Source organism: Scleropages formosus, chromosome 15 (genome assembly GCF_900964775.1).
Source record: "Scleropages formosus chromosome 15, fSclFor1.1, whole genome shotgun sequence".
NCBI classification, from domain to species: domain Eukaryota; kingdom Metazoa; phylum Chordata; class Actinopteri; order Osteoglossiformes; family Osteoglossidae; genus Scleropages; species Scleropages formosus.
The window spans coordinates 1,356,422-1,378,613 of record NC_041820.1 but is presented as its reverse complement, the minus strand read 5'-3'; the positions used below and the strand labels follow the sequence as shown (position 1 = coordinate 1,378,613).

The 22,192-nt window shown below is 51.4% G+C and overlaps 3 protein-coding genes and 1 long non-coding RNA gene across 11 annotated transcripts in view; 3 read left to right on the top strand and 1 right to left on the bottom strand.

Moving 5' to 3' along the window:
• Positions 1-1,930, top strand: part of luzp1 (leucine zipper protein 1) — a 34,369-nt gene extending 32,439 nt beyond the window's left edge. For all 6 annotated transcript variants that reach the window (XM_018732034.2, XM_018732025.2, XM_018732002.2 and 3 more), the window contains one exon: positions 208-1,930. The gene's annotated coding sequence lies outside the window, so the exon portion shown is untranslated. The remainder of the gene's footprint in view (positions 1-207) is intronic.
• Positions 1,931-2,031: 101 nt separating this feature from the next.
• On the top strand, positions 2,032-4,060 carry LOC108922822 (uncharacterized). Its single transcript, XR_001965168.2, has 2 exons — positions 2,032-3,669; positions 3,805-4,060. It is a non-coding gene; the product is annotated as an uncharacterized LOC108922822 (long non-coding RNA).
• kdm1a (lysine (K)-specific demethylase 1a) lies at positions 3,760-15,618 on the bottom strand. 3 transcript variants are annotated; one of them, XM_029258453.1, is made up of 21 exons: positions 15,123-15,618; positions 12,271-12,582; positions 11,927-12,092; positions 11,646-11,779; positions 11,377-11,455; positions 11,142-11,234; positions 10,479-10,585; positions 10,148-10,229; positions 9,607-9,701; positions 8,998-9,015; positions 8,330-8,472; positions 8,114-8,204; positions 7,850-7,984; positions 7,124-7,197; positions 6,904-7,015; positions 6,667-6,799; positions 6,305-6,492; positions 5,395-5,509; positions 5,065-5,192; positions 4,812-4,958; positions 3,760-4,726 (listed from the first exon to the last, which is right to left on the bottom strand). In XM_029258453.1, exons 1-21 carry the CDS (start codon positions 15,294-15,296, stop codon positions 4,541-4,543), a joined length of 2,712 nt encoding a protein of 903 aa, XP_029114286.1. In that variant the 5' UTR covers positions 15,297-15,618; the 3' UTR covers positions 3,760-4,540. The 3 variants fall into 3 exon arrangements, with proteins under 3 accessions (XP_029114286.1, XP_018588686.1, XP_018588697.1); XM_018733170.2 differs by lacking the exon at positions 15,123-15,618 and adding an exon at positions 14,197-14,480; XM_018733181.2 differs by lacking the exon at positions 15,123-15,618 and adding an exon at positions 14,197-14,457 and having other exon boundaries at positions 12,271-12,579.
• tmem30b (transmembrane protein 30B) lies at positions 14,423-18,587 on the top strand. The gene is given in 9 exon segments (XM_029258454.1): positions 14,423-14,669; positions 15,639-15,894; positions 16,159-16,266; positions 16,355-16,409; positions 16,412-16,455; positions 16,640-16,727; positions 16,862-17,005; positions 17,155-17,361; positions 17,832-18,587. Coding segments are annotated over 8 exon segments (1,011 nt in total). The 5' UTR covers positions 14,423-14,669; positions 15,639-15,711; the 3' UTR covers positions 18,014-18,587.
• The last annotated feature ends 3,605 nt before the right edge of the window (positions 18,588-22,192 follow it).

The window sequence follows — 22,192 nt, the reverse complement described above, 5'->3', positions numbered from 1 at the left end:
TACCATTAGGGCACGGGAGTTGGGAAAAATAAACGCAGTGGAAATTCCCCAGCTGTCCCTCAGTTTAATTGCAGAGCCTTGAGCTTGTTAGATAGCCACATGTTAATGAGACAAACCTTGGGGAACTCTGAGCACTGAGTCATGAGTGTGCTGAGCGACAGAGTGTGAGGAACATCGACGCAGCCACCTTACCTTCTTATCTTTCAGAGCCATCCACCCTCCTGCTCAGGGAGTGTCCCTCATCCCGAATGTCCCTCAACGGCTGCGTCTCAAAGCTTGTCTCTCCACATCCGTTTTCTGTAGAAGAACCTGACGTCTCGTTCTCCTGTCATGTCCCCTCCCTTGCACTGACTTCACCCTGCGTTGTACCTCCTTCTGCTTCCTGTCTGCATTGTTTTGTATCCTGTGACCTGACAAGGGAGAGGACTACGCCTTTAAGGGAAAAGGGGAGTGGCCACATGTGGTTGTGGTGGTAATCTGGGCATGGTCAGCAGGCTTTGGACCCTGCACACTGTGCTCGGCCTCATGTGAACATCAAGGGGACAAGTATGTCAGCCTGCCAATGAGGCCAGTATTACCGGATACAGGGAGCGAATTTCTGAATCTTTTTTAATTTATTTTTGTTTTATACTCTTCTCTGGGGTTAGTGGTCAGGGGTTTTTTTTTTTAATTTCATGTATTTTAATCTGACAAATATACTTAATTCCTCTAAAACTTGAGATGATGCTGTCTTATATCATCCTGTCATGGTTTTCCTTTGTTACAGCTGTGTTAGTGTTACAGGAGAGTGGCCCTCATTCATTTCAACGTCTTGTGTTTGAGAGAAATAAGTGGAACTTCTCACAACTGACCGCGCAGCGGGAACGACACGTTTCTCGTTTGGTGTCGTAAAAGTGTGATTGGCCACTCACACGACCTCAGAACAGGCCATCCCGTAGCAGTTGCACCCACATTGGCATTTGCCCAAGCACCACATCGATAGGTATCACACATACTGGCCTCTGTTTACTTATACAGTATATTTATGTATGGAGAGAGAAATAATATGCTTTTTGAAACTACTTTAAAGTTTACTTGACACACTTTACAGCAGGCATGTGGCTTTTTTAATAAGGTTCCTTTGAAATGTAATAAATATGTATGACACTGTATTCACATTAAATCTGAATCCCTTCAGTACTCGCGTTCAGTGTGGATTGCACTTCATTGCTGTGGAGAATCATCTGGGGTCAGAGGTCAAGTATTGGCTGAGGATTGGTGCACTGGTGACTCATGAGCATACTGACACTGGCTGATGTGTGTAAAGAGTGTAAAACTCCCATGATTTCAGATGTCTCCACTCTGCATTCCTGATTTGGCACTGATTGGCTGTACTTTGTGTAATTAGTGCTACGGAATATGGCCAAAATGGATTACCATTTCTGTTTTTAGTGTTTTTTTTTTTTCTTTTTCTCCCCTGTCAGTAATTCGCTCCCTGCTCATTTCCTGCTGGTCAGGCTTGACTTCCTCCCCTCGTTATTTGAAATGTCATTGGTGACAAAAATGTTTGACAAGGACAAAACGCATCACTGTAACGGAGAGGAACCTCTTCATGGCTGTCAATGCTTTGCTGGAATTACTTGGTCACTTCCCTCCAGGTGACTTCCTGTTCCAACTGTTGACATTCTTTTTGAATGGATGCAGCACAGCACGAGCTTCTTTGGCTGTGGACCATTGTCGGAAGACGGTGTGAAATTGGTCTTCTGGCTGCTGTGGGTTCCAGCCTCATGGAAACACGGGATACCATATTAGATACCTGAGTGGGCTCACTGGGAAAATCTGACTCTGTCCCTGTCTGCTTTTTATATTGAATATTTGCCTTTGGCTGAAAGTAGAGGTGGGGGGGGGGTGCAGTGGCGCAGCGGGTTTGGCCAGGGCCTGCTCTGTAGTGGGTCTGTAGTTTGAGTCCTGCTTGGGGTGCCTTGTGGCAGACTGGTGTCCTGTCCTGGGTGTGTCCCCTCCCCCTCCAGCCTTGCGTCCTGTGTTGCTGGGTTAGGCTCGGGTTTACCGTGAGCCTGCTTGGAACAAGCAGTTGTAGACGTGTGTGTGGGGGTTCTGTGTAGCAGGAAGTTGCTCACTAGCCAATTTTGGGGGGTGGGACTGTGCTTCTGAGCCCCTCTGTACCCCAGGGGACCCCTTTGAATTCTGTCTAAATCTACTGTCTGTCAGGTATGTGTGTGTAAATGAAGCTAGAATTGCCCTCTGTGGGGGTGTTGAGAGCAGGCCCCTTATGCCCCCCACCCCTCCAGTGCTGTTCTGTCCAGAGTGGTGAAACAAGCTCCAAATGGCACCGGAAATCTCCAGCACTGCACCCGCACTACAGAACTGAGCCTTCCAACCACTGTCCCTGGTGTCTCCCAGCACTCCCAGCCCTTCTGGTGTCTGGACAGCTGTGCTCTGAAGTGACAGGAGGTAGAATTTCACTGACCTCTTCCCCCCCACTCCCCTGTATGCCAGCAGTCCAACATCCTGTCCCAGAATTTGTCCAGGTTCTTCCCTTTCTATCTTCCCACCTTTGAGTCCTTAACAAGGGTGTGTGACTGAATGAGCAGTGATTGTATGGCCAGTGTTACTGAGCAAACTGTGTGTAATGTTTCCCGACACCCTGAAGGGTCACAGGAAGGTGGTGACCTGACCGGCGGTTCTTTTCTGCAGTGGTCACTGCCCCTCAGGAAGAGGGCTGGGTTGGGTTGTGAGCTGTCCTTAGGGAGGTGAATCACTGGCCCGTGTTTAATGCTGTTTCTATGTGTCAAATTAAGCAACTGCGCTTTTGTTTGTGGCTGCTTACTGGGGAAAGACCCCTCAGCTGCCGCCCTCTTGCTGGTGGTCCCAGCCCCTCCCACCTGCCTCTGATTGGATCATGGCCTGTTTCTAATTACGGTTACTGCTTCATAGCCTCTCGTACGTCTCCCAATGGAAGGACACCCTCAGAACCACAGGCAGGAAAAGTGTTCAACTGAGAGACATATGTGTGGAGACAGCAAGGGTTTGGGTCTCAACACACACCTCTCCCATACTGCTGAGTGCTCAAGACACTGCAGAGGTGGGAGACAGAGCAAGCTGGACTGATGTAGTACCCTTTAGTACACTACTGCGCCCCCTCAAAAAAAAGAAAAAAAAAAAAATAAAACCCACCTATGGTGGGGAATGTAGGTCCATGCTGTCTTTCTCTCTGGCCTCACTGTTGATGGATGTTGCTGTCTGCTTCATTCAGTCTTTTCAATCCCAGCTCTCTCAATTTGTTGCACTGGCCAGAAGGAAGATGGATGGATGTGCAGGAGGCCACACCCACTCATGTGAAGAACATGTCAAGTCTGGTACAAATGTCTTACATATGACCAGGTGTTTAGTTTCCAGCGGCCTGTATGTTCATGTCTTGTGCCAAACTCATTCCGTAGTATGACAGTTTACATTTTAATAGTTTTACTCTCACTGACCTCTGCCCACAGCAGAGTGGGAAGTAGTTTTTTTTGGCATTATTTTAAAAGCTGTATTAGATTTTATTTTAAAAATCTTGTCATTTTGTAAACTGGGCTCTCTGCTTTTAATTTGTGTCTAAAGTGTTCCTGCGGCATCTGCAGAATCTCCTGTATCTCAAGATGACATTTAGAACTGTACTGCAGATCCTAGGTGAGCTGTGTATTAGTTATACAGAAGCAAATAAGATGTATATTTTAAAAGCAGTGCCCTTTTGTGTCATAAGCAGGTATGAGTGTTTCCTGAGGCTCTTTTTCCTCTGTTTATTCCTTCCATGGCTGGACATAGTGAGCTGCTAAAGAATGACAATGGTCTTGTACATACCCATGCCCACCCATGGGTGGGTGCCTCCACAAGCCAGCAGCACGACCCCTGCTCTCAACCTCCTGTGGAGTAGCGGCCAGAGCACTTTAGATCTGAACCTTATGTCCCTCCCCCATCCTGCATGTGGACCTCCCTGCTCTGCATGTAGATCTCGGCACCTGCAACTTGTACTGTACAGCAACTAAATAGTCAAATAAAAGACAGACATTGTTTAAGTCACTCTTGAAGGTGTCTGGTTCTGCTCCGTACTCGTTTCCCCTTTTCCAACATCGAGGACACAGCCTGGTCCTTCTCTCCTTTTATTTGTACACAAAATTAAAGTATAAAGTATCCAGCAAGGATGAATGCCAACTGCACTTCATTTCTAACGTGGCGTGACAAACGCTAAACTGGCTACTTCCACATTCTGCTCGACTAAATCCCAAAAAAAGTATGAATCCAGGCTGCAGTAACATGACTGAACTGAGGACAGTGAAGGACACCGGGGAGCATCTGACATGCTCTCTGACCACTGGCCATGCGCAATGAATGACACCATGGGGGGGGGGGTCACGTCCCTTGCCTAATGCACTTCCACCGCACCGGATTTCTCCATTCGCAACGCTGCGTGTTCCATCCAGGGTGGCGTAGGGTGCGTCGAAAGCACTGCTGAAAAAGGCTCTGCATGTTCAGAGTCAATAATGGCAGCTGATAGCAGGACCTACAGGCTGGGGGAGGGCTGTGGATTGACAGTGGGCGTGGCCTGGCGGGGCAGGGTGTACATGGCACCCAGGAACTGGTCAGCGATGCGGCCCGCCTCCCGCAGACCACTCAGCAGCGCGCCGTGCACAGTAGCCGGGTAGTTGCGTATGGTGTGTTCCCCGGCAAAGAAGAGCCGAGGAACGGGCTGGGGGAAAGCGGGGAGAAACGACACGTCTTACGTTAATTACCCAGAATGCACAGGCGCCCAGGCACACAGGCCCACCCCTCACCTGTGAGGCTCCTGGGATGGCTGGGCCAGGGGTTATGGGCTGGGCCATCAGGTCGTAGTCGTTGCCTGAGGAGCCGGCCGCCACGTAGGAGTAGGAGCCCCGGGCCCAGGGATCCGCCCTCCAGCGCGTCACCACTGTTTCCTTGGGCTGCCATAGCAACAGATACAAACGGAGGCATGAGGACCAAGTGCCACACATGGTCCTTTAGAGAATCATTATAGCAGTGGCCACCAAGAGCCCCAGCCCCACACACCTGGGGCACCGCGCTGCTCCCAAAGATGCCCTTCAGGATGGCCAAGCAGCGGCCCACGATGACATCATCACTAATGTTCTCCATGATACCTGCAGCCTCACCTGCCATCAAGGCCAGCAGGATGGGTGCTGTGGGGGTGTGGAGGATACACAGCTCAGGATAGGGGGTGAGGTACCATAGCCCCTTCACTCAGCTCCACTTTTTAATAGAGCAATTCAGGGCCCAGGGGCAACAAAACACCTACATTTCAGTCTTTAGTGACTGTACCGCCTGCTGCCCTGACCTGCACTCCAGCAGTCGCCATGACAACGACACCTTGCTGCTACTCACCCTTGTATAGATTCCAGAAGAGGAACAGCTCCCCTCGGCTGGCAGTGGTGCTTCCCACATGCCCAAACAGGTTGACGCTGGGGTCCCAAAAGACACGGTCAAAACACAGCACCACCTAGTGGCACGGAGGACATGGGTTAATTTCATTTTCACCACCTTGTCACAAATAAGTTATGAGACACTCATATTATAGAAAAAAAAAAACTGTATCAATGTTCATATAGTCTTAATAAAAGTCCAGGAGTCCAGAGAGCACTGGACAGCAGTTCTGAAGGTTGCACTTAGGGCAGACAAAACAAGCAGCACCAGTGATTCTCTTTGGACTCTCATTAGGGCTCCGATTTACATCCACCGCTGCACAGCAGACCCCAATCACACATTAAAACCATGAGGGAAGGAAGGAAGGAAAAAGGTCAAAGTCCAACATTTCCACAGGTCAATGAGCCATTTTTCATAAATTAGCAGAGCCCCTCATTCTGCGCCACACTTCTAGCTCCAGTGCTAACCCTCTTCACAGCTAGAATTGATGACTGCGGTCAGTGTGTCCAAGTCCTGGCAGCAGTAAACTGAGAGGACAGCATCGCACGCTCAAGGTGAGCCCCCCCCTGCTGGCCATGGTGCAGCACAACACATCACATTGCATAACACTGCAGCACTTCCCTGCTGCAGCTGTGTTAGGAAAATGAAACAGCAGAAGAGGGTGTTGAACGGGGAGGGGCTCTCACTTCTCCACCCCTCTGCAGCTCAGCAGGGAACGTCCTTGGGCTGAGATACCGGTGACCTTCCCGCAGTTAAAAGAACCAAGACAGCACTTGAGGTACCAGAGATGCTGACAAATGACGTTAAAGAATTTGCAAAAGGAAAAGCACCTTCTAGAGGGCAGAACTGCTAGGCAGATGAGGAGGCGTACCTTGTTCAGGTTGCCAAAGCCCATCCTCTGGATGGCCGAAGTTTTCCACTCGGGAAGGGGGGGCACAAACTGCACTGCAGGGGGCTGCTGCTTCATCACCCCCAGAGGCAGTGTGCACAGCACTGCGTCACACTTGTAGATGAAGGTCTGCGTGGTGGAGCGAGTGTTCACTGCAATGACCTCACAACCTGGGGACGAGCCCAGAGGGGGAGGGAGAGAGAGAGAGACTAACTACCTACTCCATAAACCAACCAAATCCTGCATTTGTCACATTTGTCAAATGTCAAGTTACAAGAAAGCAGCTTTAAGGGGAACCGGAACCCCACAGTCAGGTCAGGTCAGGTCAGGTCTGCTGGACTCACCAGAAGCGGTGTACCGGACCTGACGCACAGCTGTGTTCAGCTTGATGTCCAGCCCCTCGGCGAGGGCCACCGGGACGCAGGAGTAGCCATTCCGCACCGTCAGGTGGCTGCCCGTGAATTCAAAGTCATCGTCCTGCAAACAGGCCAGCGTTGGGGTCAGTCGTTGGGGGTCAGAGGCCTGATCCCTGCACACAGACACCAAGCTCAACTGGTACTCAACCAGTGCCACAAACGTACCTGGTCCCAGTGCTTGAGGGACAGGGTAGAGAGGGGCGTGGCATTGGCAAACTCCAGGTTGGCAAAGTGCCAGTCGAGAATCTGTCTGTCCCGAGAGGACAGGTACACGTCGCTGTTTAGAGACATTGCGGGAGAGACAGTGTCAGTGGCCCTTATTGACCCAACATGGCTCTGCCCTGTGCCACACTGCTGTGAGGACACTGTGGTACCAAAGGTTTACCTGGGTGGGTTCGCCTCCAGCTCCTGCAGCTTCTCCTCCAGCTTAGCCTGCGTCTCTGCCAATTCATCGTACTCCTGCAGGTTGAGGTCAGAGGTCAGTACAACACGCAGGAGAGAAGGAGGCCTAAATACCCAACTCCAGACAGACTGTCTGTGCCCATATGACAGTCAACACCCCACCCCGGCTGGGAGGGAGTGACGTGTCCGTCTCCGGCGGCTCACCCCTGCAGCCCCCAGGCGTTTACAAATGGGTGCCGGTGCGACCAGCTGTCCGCGCAGCTGTGTGTATGTCTGTGTGTGTCGTTGCCGCAGACGCTGCCTGAGTCACGCCTTGAAGTGGCTTTTTGAAAAGGTGCAAGAGCAGTGACTCTAACCCACCAACTGTTCCACACAAATCCCAAAATAACACATCCCAAGTTGGGCCTCGGCCCCACAGGAGGGATGTGTTAGGTGCGGTGCCCGACCCAGCTGCACCGGCTCCTCAGTTGGTGCGCTTAGTTGCTACATATAACAGAATGTCTCTTTTGGAATTTTTAAAAATAAGGATTGATTTTACCCATTTTCAATTATCCCCAAAAGTACAACATCCTTGGGGGAATTGACTATTTTGCTGCAGCTCGACAAAGTTTGAGGCCAAAATATAGTTGAATATGAGCCAGAGAAATAACCGTCCTGCTCATCCTCACGGGCACCTCTCCTTTGGCTCCCTGCCCCTCGAACCCCTCACCTTGCAGAGAGCGGTCAGATCACGGTGTTTGCTCTTGACCAGGAACTCAGCAGTGATGTCCCTGGGAGGCTTCACCTCACAAGCCTCCTTGTACTGCTGGTGGAGCTCCTTCACCTTCTCCTTGGTGGCCACCATCTGGGTGATAAAGACAAGATGAGAGAGTGGTCTCACGATGATCGTTCCCTCTCTCAAACACACACACACACACACACACACACACACACACACACACACACACACACACAGCTTTTAATCTGGACAGACCTTATTTAGCACTTCCTTCAGCTCCTCCTGTGTCTTCACTATTTTCTTCCAGTGTTCAATCTGTTCATCCTTCACATGTTTTTCCTGCAACCTGAAAAGGTCCCACCAGAGCTTGTGAACCACACCTTACAGGATGCACTGGAACGTGAACTGAACACGCATCTATGCTGTACCTCAGTTTATTTCTACAAGTAACAGTTGTATCCCGGTACTCACTGAATGACCACCTCCAGTGCCTGGCCCAGTGACACAGGCTTGTTGTTGAGGAAGTTGAAGTCCAGCTGGTGGCTGAGGTAGGATGTGGCCTCAAGCAGGCGGTTGAACTCCTGCTCCACCATCTCATCTTTCTCCTTTGGCACCTGAGATGAGGGACAAACATGTCACTTAGGACCTTCTCCGTGGCGACTGCCTCTGTAGAGACCATTGCTGCTCCTTTCTATTCTTCTTCCTCCATACTTTCTCCAGTCGTACTTCACATCCTCGCTGCTCTACCTGTAGTGATAAGGTCTCCTTACTGAACATCTTTAACAGGGAGATGGAAGAGGAAATGGGGGTGGGGGACAAAGGTGCAAGCAGCCTGATGAAGAACCACTAACAACCTGTTCCCCGATGTCAGCTGTTTGAACCGAGTGCAGCAAAGAGTCAACATGGACATGAACTGTAACGCGTATGATGTTCTGTCAGTTTTCTGACAGTGGTGATAATGAAACAAACCAAGATGCCAAAATCAGAATGGAAACCAAACCCCTCTGAAGGAGAGCACTGATTTAACAACGCGTGGTAAATAACACTGCAGTGCTAACCATGATGAGGACTATGCACTCCCTATGTAAAAATGAGCATTGTGTTCAAAACAAATCAAATTTGGAAAAAAGAATACATACGCTTGTGCACCTCTCGCCCTTTATATGGTGCGGAATCCAACACGACAGACAGAAACAGAAAAACAAAAGAGAAGGGGACAAAAAAAAACATATTAGGTAAACGGTAAAGAAAGAGAAACAAATGTTAAGATTCAAATGCAAACAAAACCAATTATCTCTTAATTTAAGTGAATTTAATTGGACTGAGGGCAGAATGTGGATCCTGCTGATTCAGTGACTGGCTGAAAACTGTAACAAAACACCCTTGCACCACAAAATAAATGGGAGCGCAATTGCACAGATCAGTACCACTGCACTGAATGCCTTGACCCAGAGACACCTCAGCCCTGACCGCTGTAGTTTCCGGTGAGGAACAGCACAGCTCAGGTAATGTTTATTTACTTACATGTTTTACATTTATTTTTTACATGATGAAATCACAATGTATAAAAGAGTGAGAAATAAACATTATTAGACACAACTCTTTCCCCAGCAACAGAGAAGAAGCTGTAAGATGGTGCTTGGAGGCCCCTGCAATAGGCCACGTTTTTACACTGCAGCTCTGAACACTGCCAGTCACATAGTGGCCCCTACTGACTGATCCTACTTAGAGCAAATGCCTGTGCTCACCGCTTGGCCGTTGGCCTCGTACAGGGGGCACTTCTGTTTGATTTTGGCCAGCTCCATGTTCACCTGCTTGCTCACCACCGCCATGGGATTGCCACCTGCGGGGGGGGACCAACAGCAAAGCTTCAGGAAAACAGCACGGACACGTCCCGCAAAAATGTCTACACCGGCAGAACGTGCTCAGTTTCAGCTCCTGATGCTAAAGCCCATCAACCTAGGATCTTAATACTACTTCTTATTCGTAAAGACACTAACTCATTTAGCTGGTTATGGAAAACCACTAATTTGCCTCCTTGGTAGGTAAAGTCCAGAAAAACACAAATATGGAGATGTTATAGTATAATAAGACAACTAAATGTGACTTCCTGAGCCACATTTTGAAAATAAGGAAAAATATTTTTAAGCAGGACTGAAATGCAACCCTGAAAGTAACCTCTAGACACTGTCTCAGCAGTATAAGGGAGGATTGGTGGGCAGGCAGTGCCCCCTAGTGGGCAGCAGAGAAATTAGCAGGAGCACAAGGACCCCCAAACAGACTTCTCACCCAGTCCGGTAACCACCATGGCTCCCAAGTCAGCTACATAGTTCCCCTTGCGGAAGGTGGCCACTCGTCCTCCAACACGGTCCTGTGGCAAACGGGAGATGTGGCACATGATGACAGAGCACAAAGGATGAATTACAACACAAACCATACAGACACAACCACAATGAGAAAGAGCAAACACTCATAAGCCCCAAGGCCAGCAGTTCTGCAAAGCAGCTCAACGAATAACGGGGTTCTCTTCACACGTGCTCAGTGTGTCAATTCTGTCGTGCTGACTTGTGCCACATAAAGAGGGCTTGAGCTAGGCGTTGGGAGAGGAGTATTCTCGTACCCGGGCCTCCAGCACTGTCACGTCCATTCCAAAGCTCTGCAGTTGCCGTGCCGCTGCCAACCCCGACACACCACCTCCAATGACGATCACCTTCCCGGTCTTCTTGGCTGTTGAGCAACACGAACATCAATATTACCGCAGTAAATCGAACTGGAGAAAGGGTTGATGTGCGTAGCCAGCTGCTGCCTCCCTGGGCGTTTCCACTGTCACTTTGCTTAGACGAGCACTCTCCATCCATTGGTTTTTTTTACCATCATGTGCCTAACAATTTTCTTCATTTACAGTGTTTTCACTGTATAACAAGCTACTTACACTGATCTACAGTTGGCAGTTGACAGTAAATACCTTGAACAATGGTACTACAGCAGGAGGTGGGGCCTGAAGCCCTTGATGACAATGTCACAACCAACCACTGTGTCACTTGGTGCACCAGACATACGAGGCTCATTTAGGGTATTACTACTTCTCAAGCATTCAACAAAAGTTCCGTGTTCTAATGAGGAAAATACAACTTCTACAAACTTAGTCTTAAACAGACGTGTCCTGACAGTAAACAGCAAATGAGTAAACGAGCATAGTGTGTAAATGAGTAAACATAGCACAAATCCCAGACATAATGATCCTGGAAGGCATAGTATTGAAAACCCCGTCTGCCGTACTTACTAGGAAGGGGCTTGACTCTCTTGTAGACGCCAAAGTTAATTAGGCCGTGCCTCTCCAGGTAGCTGTGGATCCTGTGCACCAGCATTTTGTCACCTGACAAAAAACATTTCAGACAAAAAGATGTTCCAAAGTCACTGATGACACAGCAGTAGTTCACAGTTGTGTAAAATTCCTACACAGAGTGTGACATTTCCACCCTGTGCGCTATAAATGAAAGAAATGTGAATGAACTCACTGTTATAAGGAGCTTCGAGCTGCTGGACCGTCGCTTCGTACGTCAGCTGGATTTTGGGGTTGTCCAACCACAGCTGAAGCTGCAAGATGAAAAGCAAAGAGCGCACATCACTCCATCCTGCCTCGAGTTCAAAGGGAACCAGCACAGCCAGAGGTTCAACAGTTGGACCATCCGCATGGACACAGCTCGCCTTAATCATTTCTGCTAACATCCCTGCATATGAAGCTGCTCTTGCCAACTGTGCCTGTGTTCATTTCCACGACACTCACCGTGCGGTTGCGGATGTACAGAAACACTTTCTGCGTCTGCTGGGGTCCGCTGATGATGTCAGGAAAGCAGGCGGCTTCCTGGGAGGTCATGCGGTCATGGGGCAGCCGGCTCTGGAAGGCGGCACCCTCCACACCTGGGATGATAAAAAGGATGATGGAAGAATGATAAACTGATGACTTATGACCACACACTGCTGTGGTGTCAAGACCGGTTCAAAAACACTCCACCCCCCTTCACTGCCATCCCCTCCTGCATGAGGGTCCCTTGTAGAGTGACTCACCAGAGGGCTCCTCAGGTTCACTGTCATTCTCTTCCTCCATGGGTGGGGCTGGGGGTGGAGGGACCTGCTTGCGCTCCTTCTCTGCCTTGGCGTTGCGCTCCTCTTCTGAGTAATACTCATCCTCAGAGAGATTGGCCAGGCTCTCGTCCATCTCCCGGTATTCCACCTATGATGGGAGCCACAACAAAGACTCCACTGAAACCCCAGCCCAGCCCAGCAGTGGTCCAGCCCCTCCAGCTGAGAACACTGTCAAGGTGACGACTGACAGGACCGTGGGGCACTTTCACTGCCACGGGAGGACAGATGAGAACAACAGAGGGGCACACGACACGTGGGGTGTTTACTTTCGCTCTCTTCCGTCGACTGGTCCGACGGCCCTCTGCCGAGTCCTGGTCTGCCCCCGCCGAGCTCGGCGTGTGAGAAAGTGGGGGTCCACCCGGCTCTCCGCTGGGGGAGGCCCGCTCCTTCTTCTTCAGAGAGCGGTCACTGGAACCTCCGCCTTCAGAGGCTCCGGCAGCTGAGTTGGGGGGCCCCAGCTGGGCTGATACCGGGGGGTCAGGGGCCCTCTCACCCGCTCCGGAGGTCGTCGATGATGACGAAGACCCTGCCTCCGACTTCTTACTGGACAGCATTCTGCAGGAGAACCGGGGTCTCTGCTAGGAAAAAAAACCAACAAATTTCTTTTTCACACTTGGCAATTTCTTGTTAAAGTCAATTCCTAGTCCCACTTTCACGTCTGCAAAATGACCTCTTCTCATGTTTACTTTCTTCATTTACATTTATTCATTTACCAAATACCTCTCTCTGAAATGAAGTACGACTATGACGTAGTATTTAGCAGAAACCTTTATCCAAGGTAACTTAAGTGTTAGACGAACTACAGTAAACTCCCTGCAACCATTTAGTCGTCAGCGCATCAGAGCAATATAACACACACAAACACACACAACGGGCAATCTACTGAACACTTCACTTAAGAAATGTTGGGTTCACCTACGGAGCGCGAGCAGACGGAGCGGGGAATCGAGCCTATGTCCGAGAGCACGGCCGAGGAGCCATGAGGCACCAGCGCTGCCGCTGTGCCGCCCTACACGCGCTTGTACGTCGCAGACGCAGACACAAAGAAAAGTGAACAGCTGCTCAGACCCGAGTCCATTAAGAGGAGCCTGAATGAGGGACAAAGGACCGTCCATCAGGAGCCGCGTGATCCACACCGCGGGGCCACAAAGGCGCTCCGCAGCTTTACCGGTGGATCCACATTTCCTGTTCAACTTCATTTTTAATATTTTGGTACATTTTCCTGTATTTACAACCTTTATCCCACCACTTGTTTATAAGTTGCATTCAATCAAAAAGGAAACAATCATTTTGTATACTCTATGACATAAGATCAGGCTTCAACTCTATAATTCGTACTGTAAGAGAGAAGTGCTAATATAAGAAGAGTCATTATTTACAGTGACTTCTACACTACATGATTTTGGTGAGCTGTTCAGGAACACGTTACCCCTTCAATAAATCATGATGTAGACAAGCAGAGCGTTAATTTAGCAAAACAGTCCAGAATAATAAATGAATGAATCATTGACGAACGGACTGGTGGTAGAATGATATTATTTTTATTATTATTATTATTATTATTATTATTATTATTATTATTATTATTATTATTAATAATAATAATAATTCCGGTCAAAACATCAGTAACTCAAGGCTGTCCGCAGGAGGCAGCAGCGCTCTGCTCTGCTCTACTCAGTCTCTTCTACTATATTATTATTTCCTATTATATTCTGTTCACTTCACACCGACCCGACGGCGCTCAGTTCGTCTTTCTTCTTCTTCCCGCGCATCACGAGCTCAACGATCCACACATAGTATAGTCACTCTCGTGTCGTGTCGTGTCGTGTCGTGTCACACTTTTCCGGCACCTTCTGGCAAAAGCTTTGCTTCGGAACGTCGCAGCTTCGTCAGTCCGACGTTTCGCTGCTCTCGCACTGTTTTACTGCCCTTTTACTCGTCTTTTACACATGATCATGCTGTCAGCGAGCGGCTCCAGGCAGTCGATGCCGCGCGGCCTGCTGCTCTGCTGCTCCTCTCAGCCGCGGCGCGTCCCTCCCTCGTCACACACAGAACCCGGCAAAACCGCCCCGGTAGCACCGCCTCGCTCCCGGGAACTTCGATTACCGCAACTAACCGTCTCTCCGCTTCTCGAGAAACACCATTAATCCCAAAACTCAACAGCTTCCTATTGTAAAAACGGGTATATTTACCTGCAGCTCCTCGCCGCTACCTGCACAAAGAAAGTGCCCCGCGACCCTTCCGCGTGCAGGCTCCGCCCACTCCGTCGTCCTATTGGATGCTAAATGCGCGCCGCAGCGCTTTTGGCTCTCTGATTGGATAGACATCCTGCTGGTCACGCGCAGGGCGGGACTTCTCAACTCGCGCTTCATCAAGGCAACAAAGGGGGGCGCGCGCGCCTCCAAGTTTGAAGAGGAGCTCGTGAAAAACGGATGAATGCAGTGACGAGGAACAAGCGGCTCGCGGACTCTTTTATTGCCGCTACAGTAACAGGTGAGCGGCCGTCACCTGCGTAATCGCGTCAGAACACTGTACGGCTCCAGCGCGCAGCGCAGCAGGTCACAGGTAGGATCCCATCACTGACGTCACTGCCGGAGCTCGCGGTTCCGGGAGCGAGTGCGCGCAGACCAGTCGTCGAGTCGACGCACCTGGGCAGGTAGCGCAGGTGAGTGTGGAAGGAAGGTGTTTAAAGTTATTAAAGTGTTTGGAGGCGCGTGTTACACACGGCTTTCGGCATGAGACTGATACACGGGTGTTTTGGAGGTGTGTGTGTGTGTGTGTGTGTGTGTGTGTGTGTGTGTGTGTGTGTGTGTGTGTGTTTCTCAGTTCCACAAGTTTACAGGAGGAGACACGGGTGAGCCTCACCCTCGTGACGTGAGGACGTGTGAAACAAACAAACACCGTACTGGTTCGTCCGGTGAGGCTCGTTCTAAAGTCACAGCAGTCAGATTCAATATATGGTAAACCTGTGCATTATTGGTCGTATGATCATGATGATGTACACGGAATTCTTATTATTAAATAAGCCGACAATTATACGTCACCCGGCCGACTGTGTTGAGTTGTTGGTGGTAGATGTAGTTGAGCAGGAACAATTTGCCACTTGGCTTCTACTCACCGTTCCTGTAGAGAAATATAGTCTCCGTGTGTTTAATCTTCTCTCTCTCTCTGTGCTGCCTGCGGGTCCCACGTCTTTGACCGCACACGTATCATGAGTGTGTGTGTGTGTGTGTGTGTGTGTGTTCTCTTCTGTGGCTGAGAGACACTCGCGCTGTCCTGTTCGCGGTCCCATGATCGGCCGTCCTCCCGACAAGCTGTGGCAGCGGTGTGGACGCAGCGAGGGCGAGACGCGGTGAAAACGCACGCCTGCTGCTCTATTTGCCACGCAAACAACGGTGACTCGGTGTGGAACGGCAGAGCCTGGACGGTGGCCTTTGCTCTTTGACGCGCGGAGGTCCGCGCCCTGGTTGACGGTCGGCGTCTCCCGCCGCCTACGGCTCGCCCGAAAAGCCCGCGAGTGTTTCGCAGCTCGGGGCCGCGCCGGCGGGGGCCCTGCGGAAGCGAACGAAATGCTTCGGAAGACGCCGCGAGTGGTGACGTGTCCGCCCTGCTCTGTGTTCCGCTTTTGAAACAGGCTCGGCTGTAGGCGCCGTCCCTCTCGCTAGACGGGTCCTGCTCTCCCAGCGTGGACGTCGGCGCCCCCGAGGATGAAGAACCAGGGGACGACCAACAGGCCCGACAACACGGCCTTCGACCAGCAGAGGCTTCCGGCCTGGCAGCCCGTGCTGTCGGCCGGAATCGTCATCCCCGGTTTCCTGCTCGTCGGCCTGGCCTTCATCGGCATCGGCGTCGCCCTCTTCGTCACCTCCCGGAGCATCCAGGTGCTGGAGGTAAGCGCGCGCTCCTGAATCGTGGCGGCGGCTCCGTGCGTCCGGAGTCTACTCCTCGTGAAACCGTATGGCGGGGCTGCTGCGAAGGGGCACGCTTTACTAGGGTACCTGGGCTCAGCGACCGGTAGTGCTGGTGGGCCGGCAGGTGGTGTCGCGGTTACAGCTGCCACCTCTGGACTTGGAGCTCACGGGTGTGACGGCCACCTCCTGACGGTGGGCGGCGGCTAAGCTAGTAACCCATTGCCCCGCCCCTTGTTCCCGCAGAACGATTACACCGGCACCGGGTCCAGCGTGCACTGCAGCGAGTGCGTGAACCCCAAGACCACCCCCTGCACCTGCCAGCTGAACTTCTCGCTGTCCGCGCTGTTCCAGGTGGGAAGCGAAGGGCTTTCCGCCACTCGCGGTGCCCCCGACACGTGGCGCCCGTGACCTGAGCTGAACGCGCTTCTCTCGCCCGCAGGGACCCGTGTTCCTCTACTACGGCCTGTCCAACTACTTCCAGAACGTCCGCGGGTACGGGTGTCTCGCGATGACAACCAGCTCTGGGGGGACCTGTCCAAGGTGCGTTTACCGCGTCCGCAAACGCGCTCGACGGTTCCCTGTCGGTGTGCCTCCGACCCAGTTATTGTTATTCCGCAGGTCCGGTAGGTCGCTGCGACGGTGCTTGAGAGAATGGCGGTTCGTTCCACCGTGTCACCCGGAGCAGTGTGTCCTCCCCGTGTTTACTTTGTTCCTTCCTCTGCAGAGTCCTTCTTCGTCCTGCGCGCCCTACCAGTACGACCAGAACACCACCATCGCGCCGTGTGGGTCTGTGGCCAACAGCATGTTTAATGGTACCGTGGCGTGGATTTACCGCGTTCACAAGTGTTTCACGTACTGCAAAAATACCATGCTGCCCAGTGGCCTGCATTCGCGGTGAACGCCGGAGCGTTTTGACCTGCTTGTCGTTCTATTGCGACCCCCTCAGACACCTTCACGCTCTACCAGCTGGTTAACGCGACCAGGAAGACGGTCCCCTTGGACGGGAAGGGCATCGCCTGGTGGACGGATTACAACATCAAGTTCCGGAACCCACCCGAGGTGGATGGCTCTCTGGCGGCCGCCTTCAACGGTACGGGGGCTCGGGGTCCGGGCCCAAAGTGGACAGCCGACCTCATGCGAACTGCCGTTACCCGACGTGGTTATTTACTCGTTCGCAAATGATATGATGCTACGAAACGGGTGATCTGTGCACCTCAGTGGAGTTTCTGTCCGTTTCAGGAACGGTGAAGCCTGTGAATTGGCCCAAGCCCGTGTATGACCTGGACCCAACGAACCCAGCCAACAACGGCTTCCTGAACCAGGACTTCCTCGTTTGGATGAGGACGGCGGCTCTGCCCGACTTCTGGAAGCTGTACCGACGGATCACCGAGGGGGAGTACGCCAGCGGCCTGCCCGCAGGCAACTACACCCTGGAAATTCAATACAGTATCCTTGGCTCGAGCCGGACCGGTTCCGACTTGCGGTGCCGCCAGCGGACGCCGTGTGCTCTTTGTGTTTGTGCACAGGGCAGGACGTGGCGCTCTTATGTTAGCAGATCACTCTTGTCATCGTTACTTGCACATTTAGGTCGTTGCAGGTTGCCACTGAGGTTCTTCACCTGGATTTTGCCCAGTACGGTGATTTTTCACGGCGCGTTCAACCGGTTTGACCGGTTTACTTTGGCTTTGTGCCCTAGTGTTGTACCACGGTGTAGTACCTTCTCGTTTTGTTTTTGCTCCAGAAAAATTTCAGGGTGGGTGTAGACCTTGAGTTTTGTTTTTTGTAGAGTTTTTCATCTTGCAGATCTCAAACGCTGCAGTATAGTTGTTTCCATTTATCAGGAAGCACCTTGCACTGATGATCCGGCAGACAGTTCTGTTGTCCCAGTTTGTACTTAACCAGGATCCCTCCCCAAGACTACCCAGTGGCAAACTTTGCTGGCCGCAAGTCGGTGATCTTCAGCAACACCTCCTGGATGGGGGGCAAGAACCAGTTCTTGGGGATCGCCTACCTGGTCACAGGTTCGCTCTGCGTCGTCATGTCTGCGGTGATGCTCATCGTCTACGCCAAGTTCAACAGCCCCGATGAAGACTTCTGACCGGCTGCAGTTACGGTTATGCAGTAGTGTGTTTTGGGCTGATAATATGGGATCGTGTGTGTGTGTGTGTGTGTGTGTGTGTGTGTGTGTGTGTCTGTGTCTGTGTCTGTGTCTCCACGTGCGCCCAAGCCTACAAAGTTGTTACAGGTGTGGACCGAGAAAGAACTGACCCCTTTTTAAAAGTGGTGCATGAATATGTTATTTATGAGAAGCTAATGCAACACTGTTTACTCCCCACTGTCACATGTTTATTATCCTCTCTCGGGTACTGTACATTTTTATGCCCCCCCCCCCTTTTTTTTTTTCTCAGGTTGGTGATGCTTGGAACAAAACTTGAATCTGTTGTTTGTATTGAACTCTGTGTTTAGTCATATCTTGTAACCGAGACCAAACGGTAAGCTTGCACGTAACGCTGGAATGTTCTTTTTCATATATACATACATACATATATATATTACTGTGTGAAGTTGCATTTTAAAATGAACTTGGTCCTTACACAATCACTGGGCTTGACTTCTTTCCTCGGGTTCTCTTCTCATGTTTTACCTTTAAAGAAAAATAAATGTGGTTTTTATGCACTGATTTGTCCTGTTTTTGGTGTGATGTTTTCAGAAACCATTTAATGTGAGAGTCCATATTGAGGACCACACTCAGATCTGTGTTGAAAATGCTCTTTTTTTGCTCCTGTTGTGGTTAGAACTGCTGGCTTTGGTCCCAAAGGTCACAGGTTTGAATCCCCCCCCCCCCCCCCCCCAAACAAGGTACTTTAAATTGTCCAGTAAAAAAAATAAATTCCCCAGCAGTGTAAATACCTAATATTATTTATCTAACTTAACAGCGTAAGAAGTTTTTGGGATCAACAGCACAATGAGTAAATGTACTTGTGCCGTATTTTGTGTGTGTGCTGTTGAGAGAAGGATTGGGATGAAGCCCGCACATTTAACATGTGCGCACACGCAGAAGCCGCTTGCTCCAAGCAGGGTCGCGGCGAACCGGAGCCTAACCCGGCAACACAGGGCGCAAGGGGACACACCCAGGACAGGACACCAGTCCATAAAAAGGCGCCCCCAGCAGGACTCGAACCCCAGATCCACCACAGAGCGGGACAGGCCCAAACCCGCTGCGCCACCGCTGCTCATAGATGGTCCGGTCCATTTCAAAATCGTGAGCTTCTGCACACGCTTCTCGCCCAACTCTCTTCTGTCTCATCCGGAGAAAGAGTGCGGAAGAGCTCTTGGCCCCGGAGACTGAGCCGTGCGGCAGTAGGAATGGCAGGGGGACTCTGAGCTGATGAGAGGTTTGAACTCTTCACTTGTAAAGAAACCAGCAGGTTTCGCTGTTGCTCTCGTGACTAAATGTGTTCCGCTCGCTGAGCGGAAATCCGGCTCAGAGCTGCGCGGCGCGCAGGAAACCGTTCTGACCCCGCTGTACCGCCTGCTTACGCCGATGCTCCAAATGGGCACCTCCAGAATTTGTGGGGCATCAGGAATGAAATGCAGCCCATTTTGTGCGCTGTCTGTGCTTTATTGGAGTGCTTGTCGACCATCGTTCATCTTTCATTTGCTCTGAGTAACCACACGTCCCTTGCAGGGCGGCAGGGCTCCAGAACCTGTCCCAGCAGCGCAGGGTGCGAGGCAGGGTACACCCTGGAAGGGACAGCGGTCCATCACAGGGTATCTTCCCACACTCATTCTATCGCACACTGTGGGCTTCACCAGTTCACCTGAAATGCATCCCCCTGCATTTTGTGAGGAAACCAGAGCACCTGGAGGAAAGCCATGCAAACACGGGGAAAACATTTGAACTCCGCACATAGTGAGCGGGTATTTCACCAGTCGCTCGATCGGTCATTTGAATGAATATGAATGAACGCAATGTTTACATGCAGCTGGGATTACAGCACCTGAAGTTCACCTTGAAGCTTGTTTACTAGAGCTGAATGCGTCACTGGGCCTCGCCGTTATGACGATACCATCACATTTCAGAGGCACATCCAAGCTCGCAGTAACCAGCTTTCTGCTGGGCCTCGGCACCACAGCGAGACACGTTCCGGTGGCGCAATCGCACACGCGCGTGCCATCGCTCGGAGCTCCGGCACAATGGCTCCGCTTTCAGATGGTGCCGCGATACATTTCTCAGCACGCCGGAGGAAGTTGCTCGGGGTTTCGCGCATCTATCTTAAATGGTAACTTGTTCTGCATTGACACTTGACTGCGTGCGGTTGGCATTAAGAATGAATCCAAGGACGGCGCTGGCCGGGTCAAATCTGGAGCGGTTTCCGCAAGTACCCTGGCGAGCGTCGCCTTTCCGGAAGCGCAACTGGTTCCGTTCAGCCAAAGTGTCCTCCGCACAAGACGGACATGGTTTCTTCTTTGCAAAGGCCGGCCTGCTGAAAAGTGGCCCATCTACGCACGCTTTCTCGACGCGCTCTTGCTGCGTTCGTCCGAGAGCCCGCGCTCCATGGGTTGTTTGCGAGGTTGCCGGAGTGTTGCTGAGCCGTGTCATCGTCCCCATGTCCCCAGATGGCTCTTTTCTACTGTTGCGCATCTCCTCAAGGCAGGGCTCAAACATTTAGGACCAGGCATTTCCACTGAAAATTATCTCTTGTTTAAACTAGCTCGGTGCCAGCAGCGCTGTGGGAATTGGTTAACGCTGGCGGCTGAGGACTAGTATCAGTGAGCTGAATCGTTAAAGTGCTCGGTGTGTGTTTGTATCGCGCCAAGTCCCCATGACCGTGCGCTAACGTCACCGGTTCCCGAGCCCCGCCACCCACCTGCTTCGCGCACCGTGAATGGATCACGGACGCAAACGGCTCCCGTTCTCCTTTCGTCCCGCAACGCCCGTGAAGCTCTTTTAAACTCCGTTGTATTCGATGAAAAGGGGGGGGGCGCGGTGGCGCAGTGGGTCGGACCGGGTCCCGTTCTCCGGTGGGTCTGAGGCTCGAGCCCCGCTCGGGGTGCCTTGCGACGGACGGGCGTCCCGTCCCGGGTGCGTCCCCTCCCCATCCGGCCTTACGCCCTGTGTGTTGCCCGGTTAGGCTCCGGATCCCCGCGACCCCGTATGGGACAAGCGGTTTAGACGATGTGTGTAGATGAAAAGCGGCGCACTCTTGGTGGCCCGTTATGTCACAGGCTGCATTGACCTCGTTCCCTGCATGCGAGGGCAGCTGGAGGACCTTCAAAACCAAGGGGAAGGCTGAGAAAGTGAAGGCGGTCATCTCCACCCTCAAGTTCCCCAAGCTGAAAATAGTGCAGTGAGACTGAGCACTTCAGGCTTTTTATGTCCATTTCTATATAACTGGCCACATTTATGGAGTCTGACCACTGGTAGTTAAAAGTTCGGGGCGACACGATGGCACGGCGCCTGGGTGGTGCGAGAGGACGTGGGTACGATCCCCGCTCGGTCGGGGTGGAGTTTGCACGTTCTCCCCGTGTCTGCGTAGGTTTCCTCCGGGTGCTCTGGTTTCCTCCCACACTCCAAAGATGCACTGTTCAGGTTTCCACATAGTGCATGATTGACAGAGGGAGTGTGTTCCACTGACGTATGGATGAGTGAACCAGTGTAAGTAGTGTATCTAGCAGTGTGTTACCATGGTAAATAGGGTTTGTGGGCTGATAACACTACATAAAGTTCATTGGAAGTTGCTTTGGACAAAAGTGTTTGATAAGTGAATAAATGTAAAAGGAATGACTTCTGAGTTCCCCCCCCTTCCTCAAGTTCTGTGTTTCTTGTTCCAACAGCTCCTCCAAATCGCTGTGTTCCTGCTGTCCTCCTCACGTACAGAGTATGGGTACAGTGTAGAGTCACAACAGCTGCTCTTTTCCCATCCTTGTCATTTTGGTCTCGTTCTTTGGGTCGTCACTCAGTTTCTGCTGACTGAGCTACACCAGGTGAAGACCTAGAGCGTTCTGCCGGCAAAGGATCGCTGTGTTCACAGACAGCGTTGTCATGCACGCATCCTTCTCCCAACATTTCCAAATGTGTGATTTTCCAGAGATGCCACAGGGAAAAAGAGATTGCTTTGTAACATGCTGGGCAACGTAAATATTGTTTGCTGAATTTTTACAATGTGTCTAATTTCCTCAAGATGTCAAAAGGCTATTTCATCATTTCAGTGATGAGTCACGGGGTGGGGTTTGGTCTCGGTAACGCAGCTGCAGAGTGTGAGTCTGGGCTCCG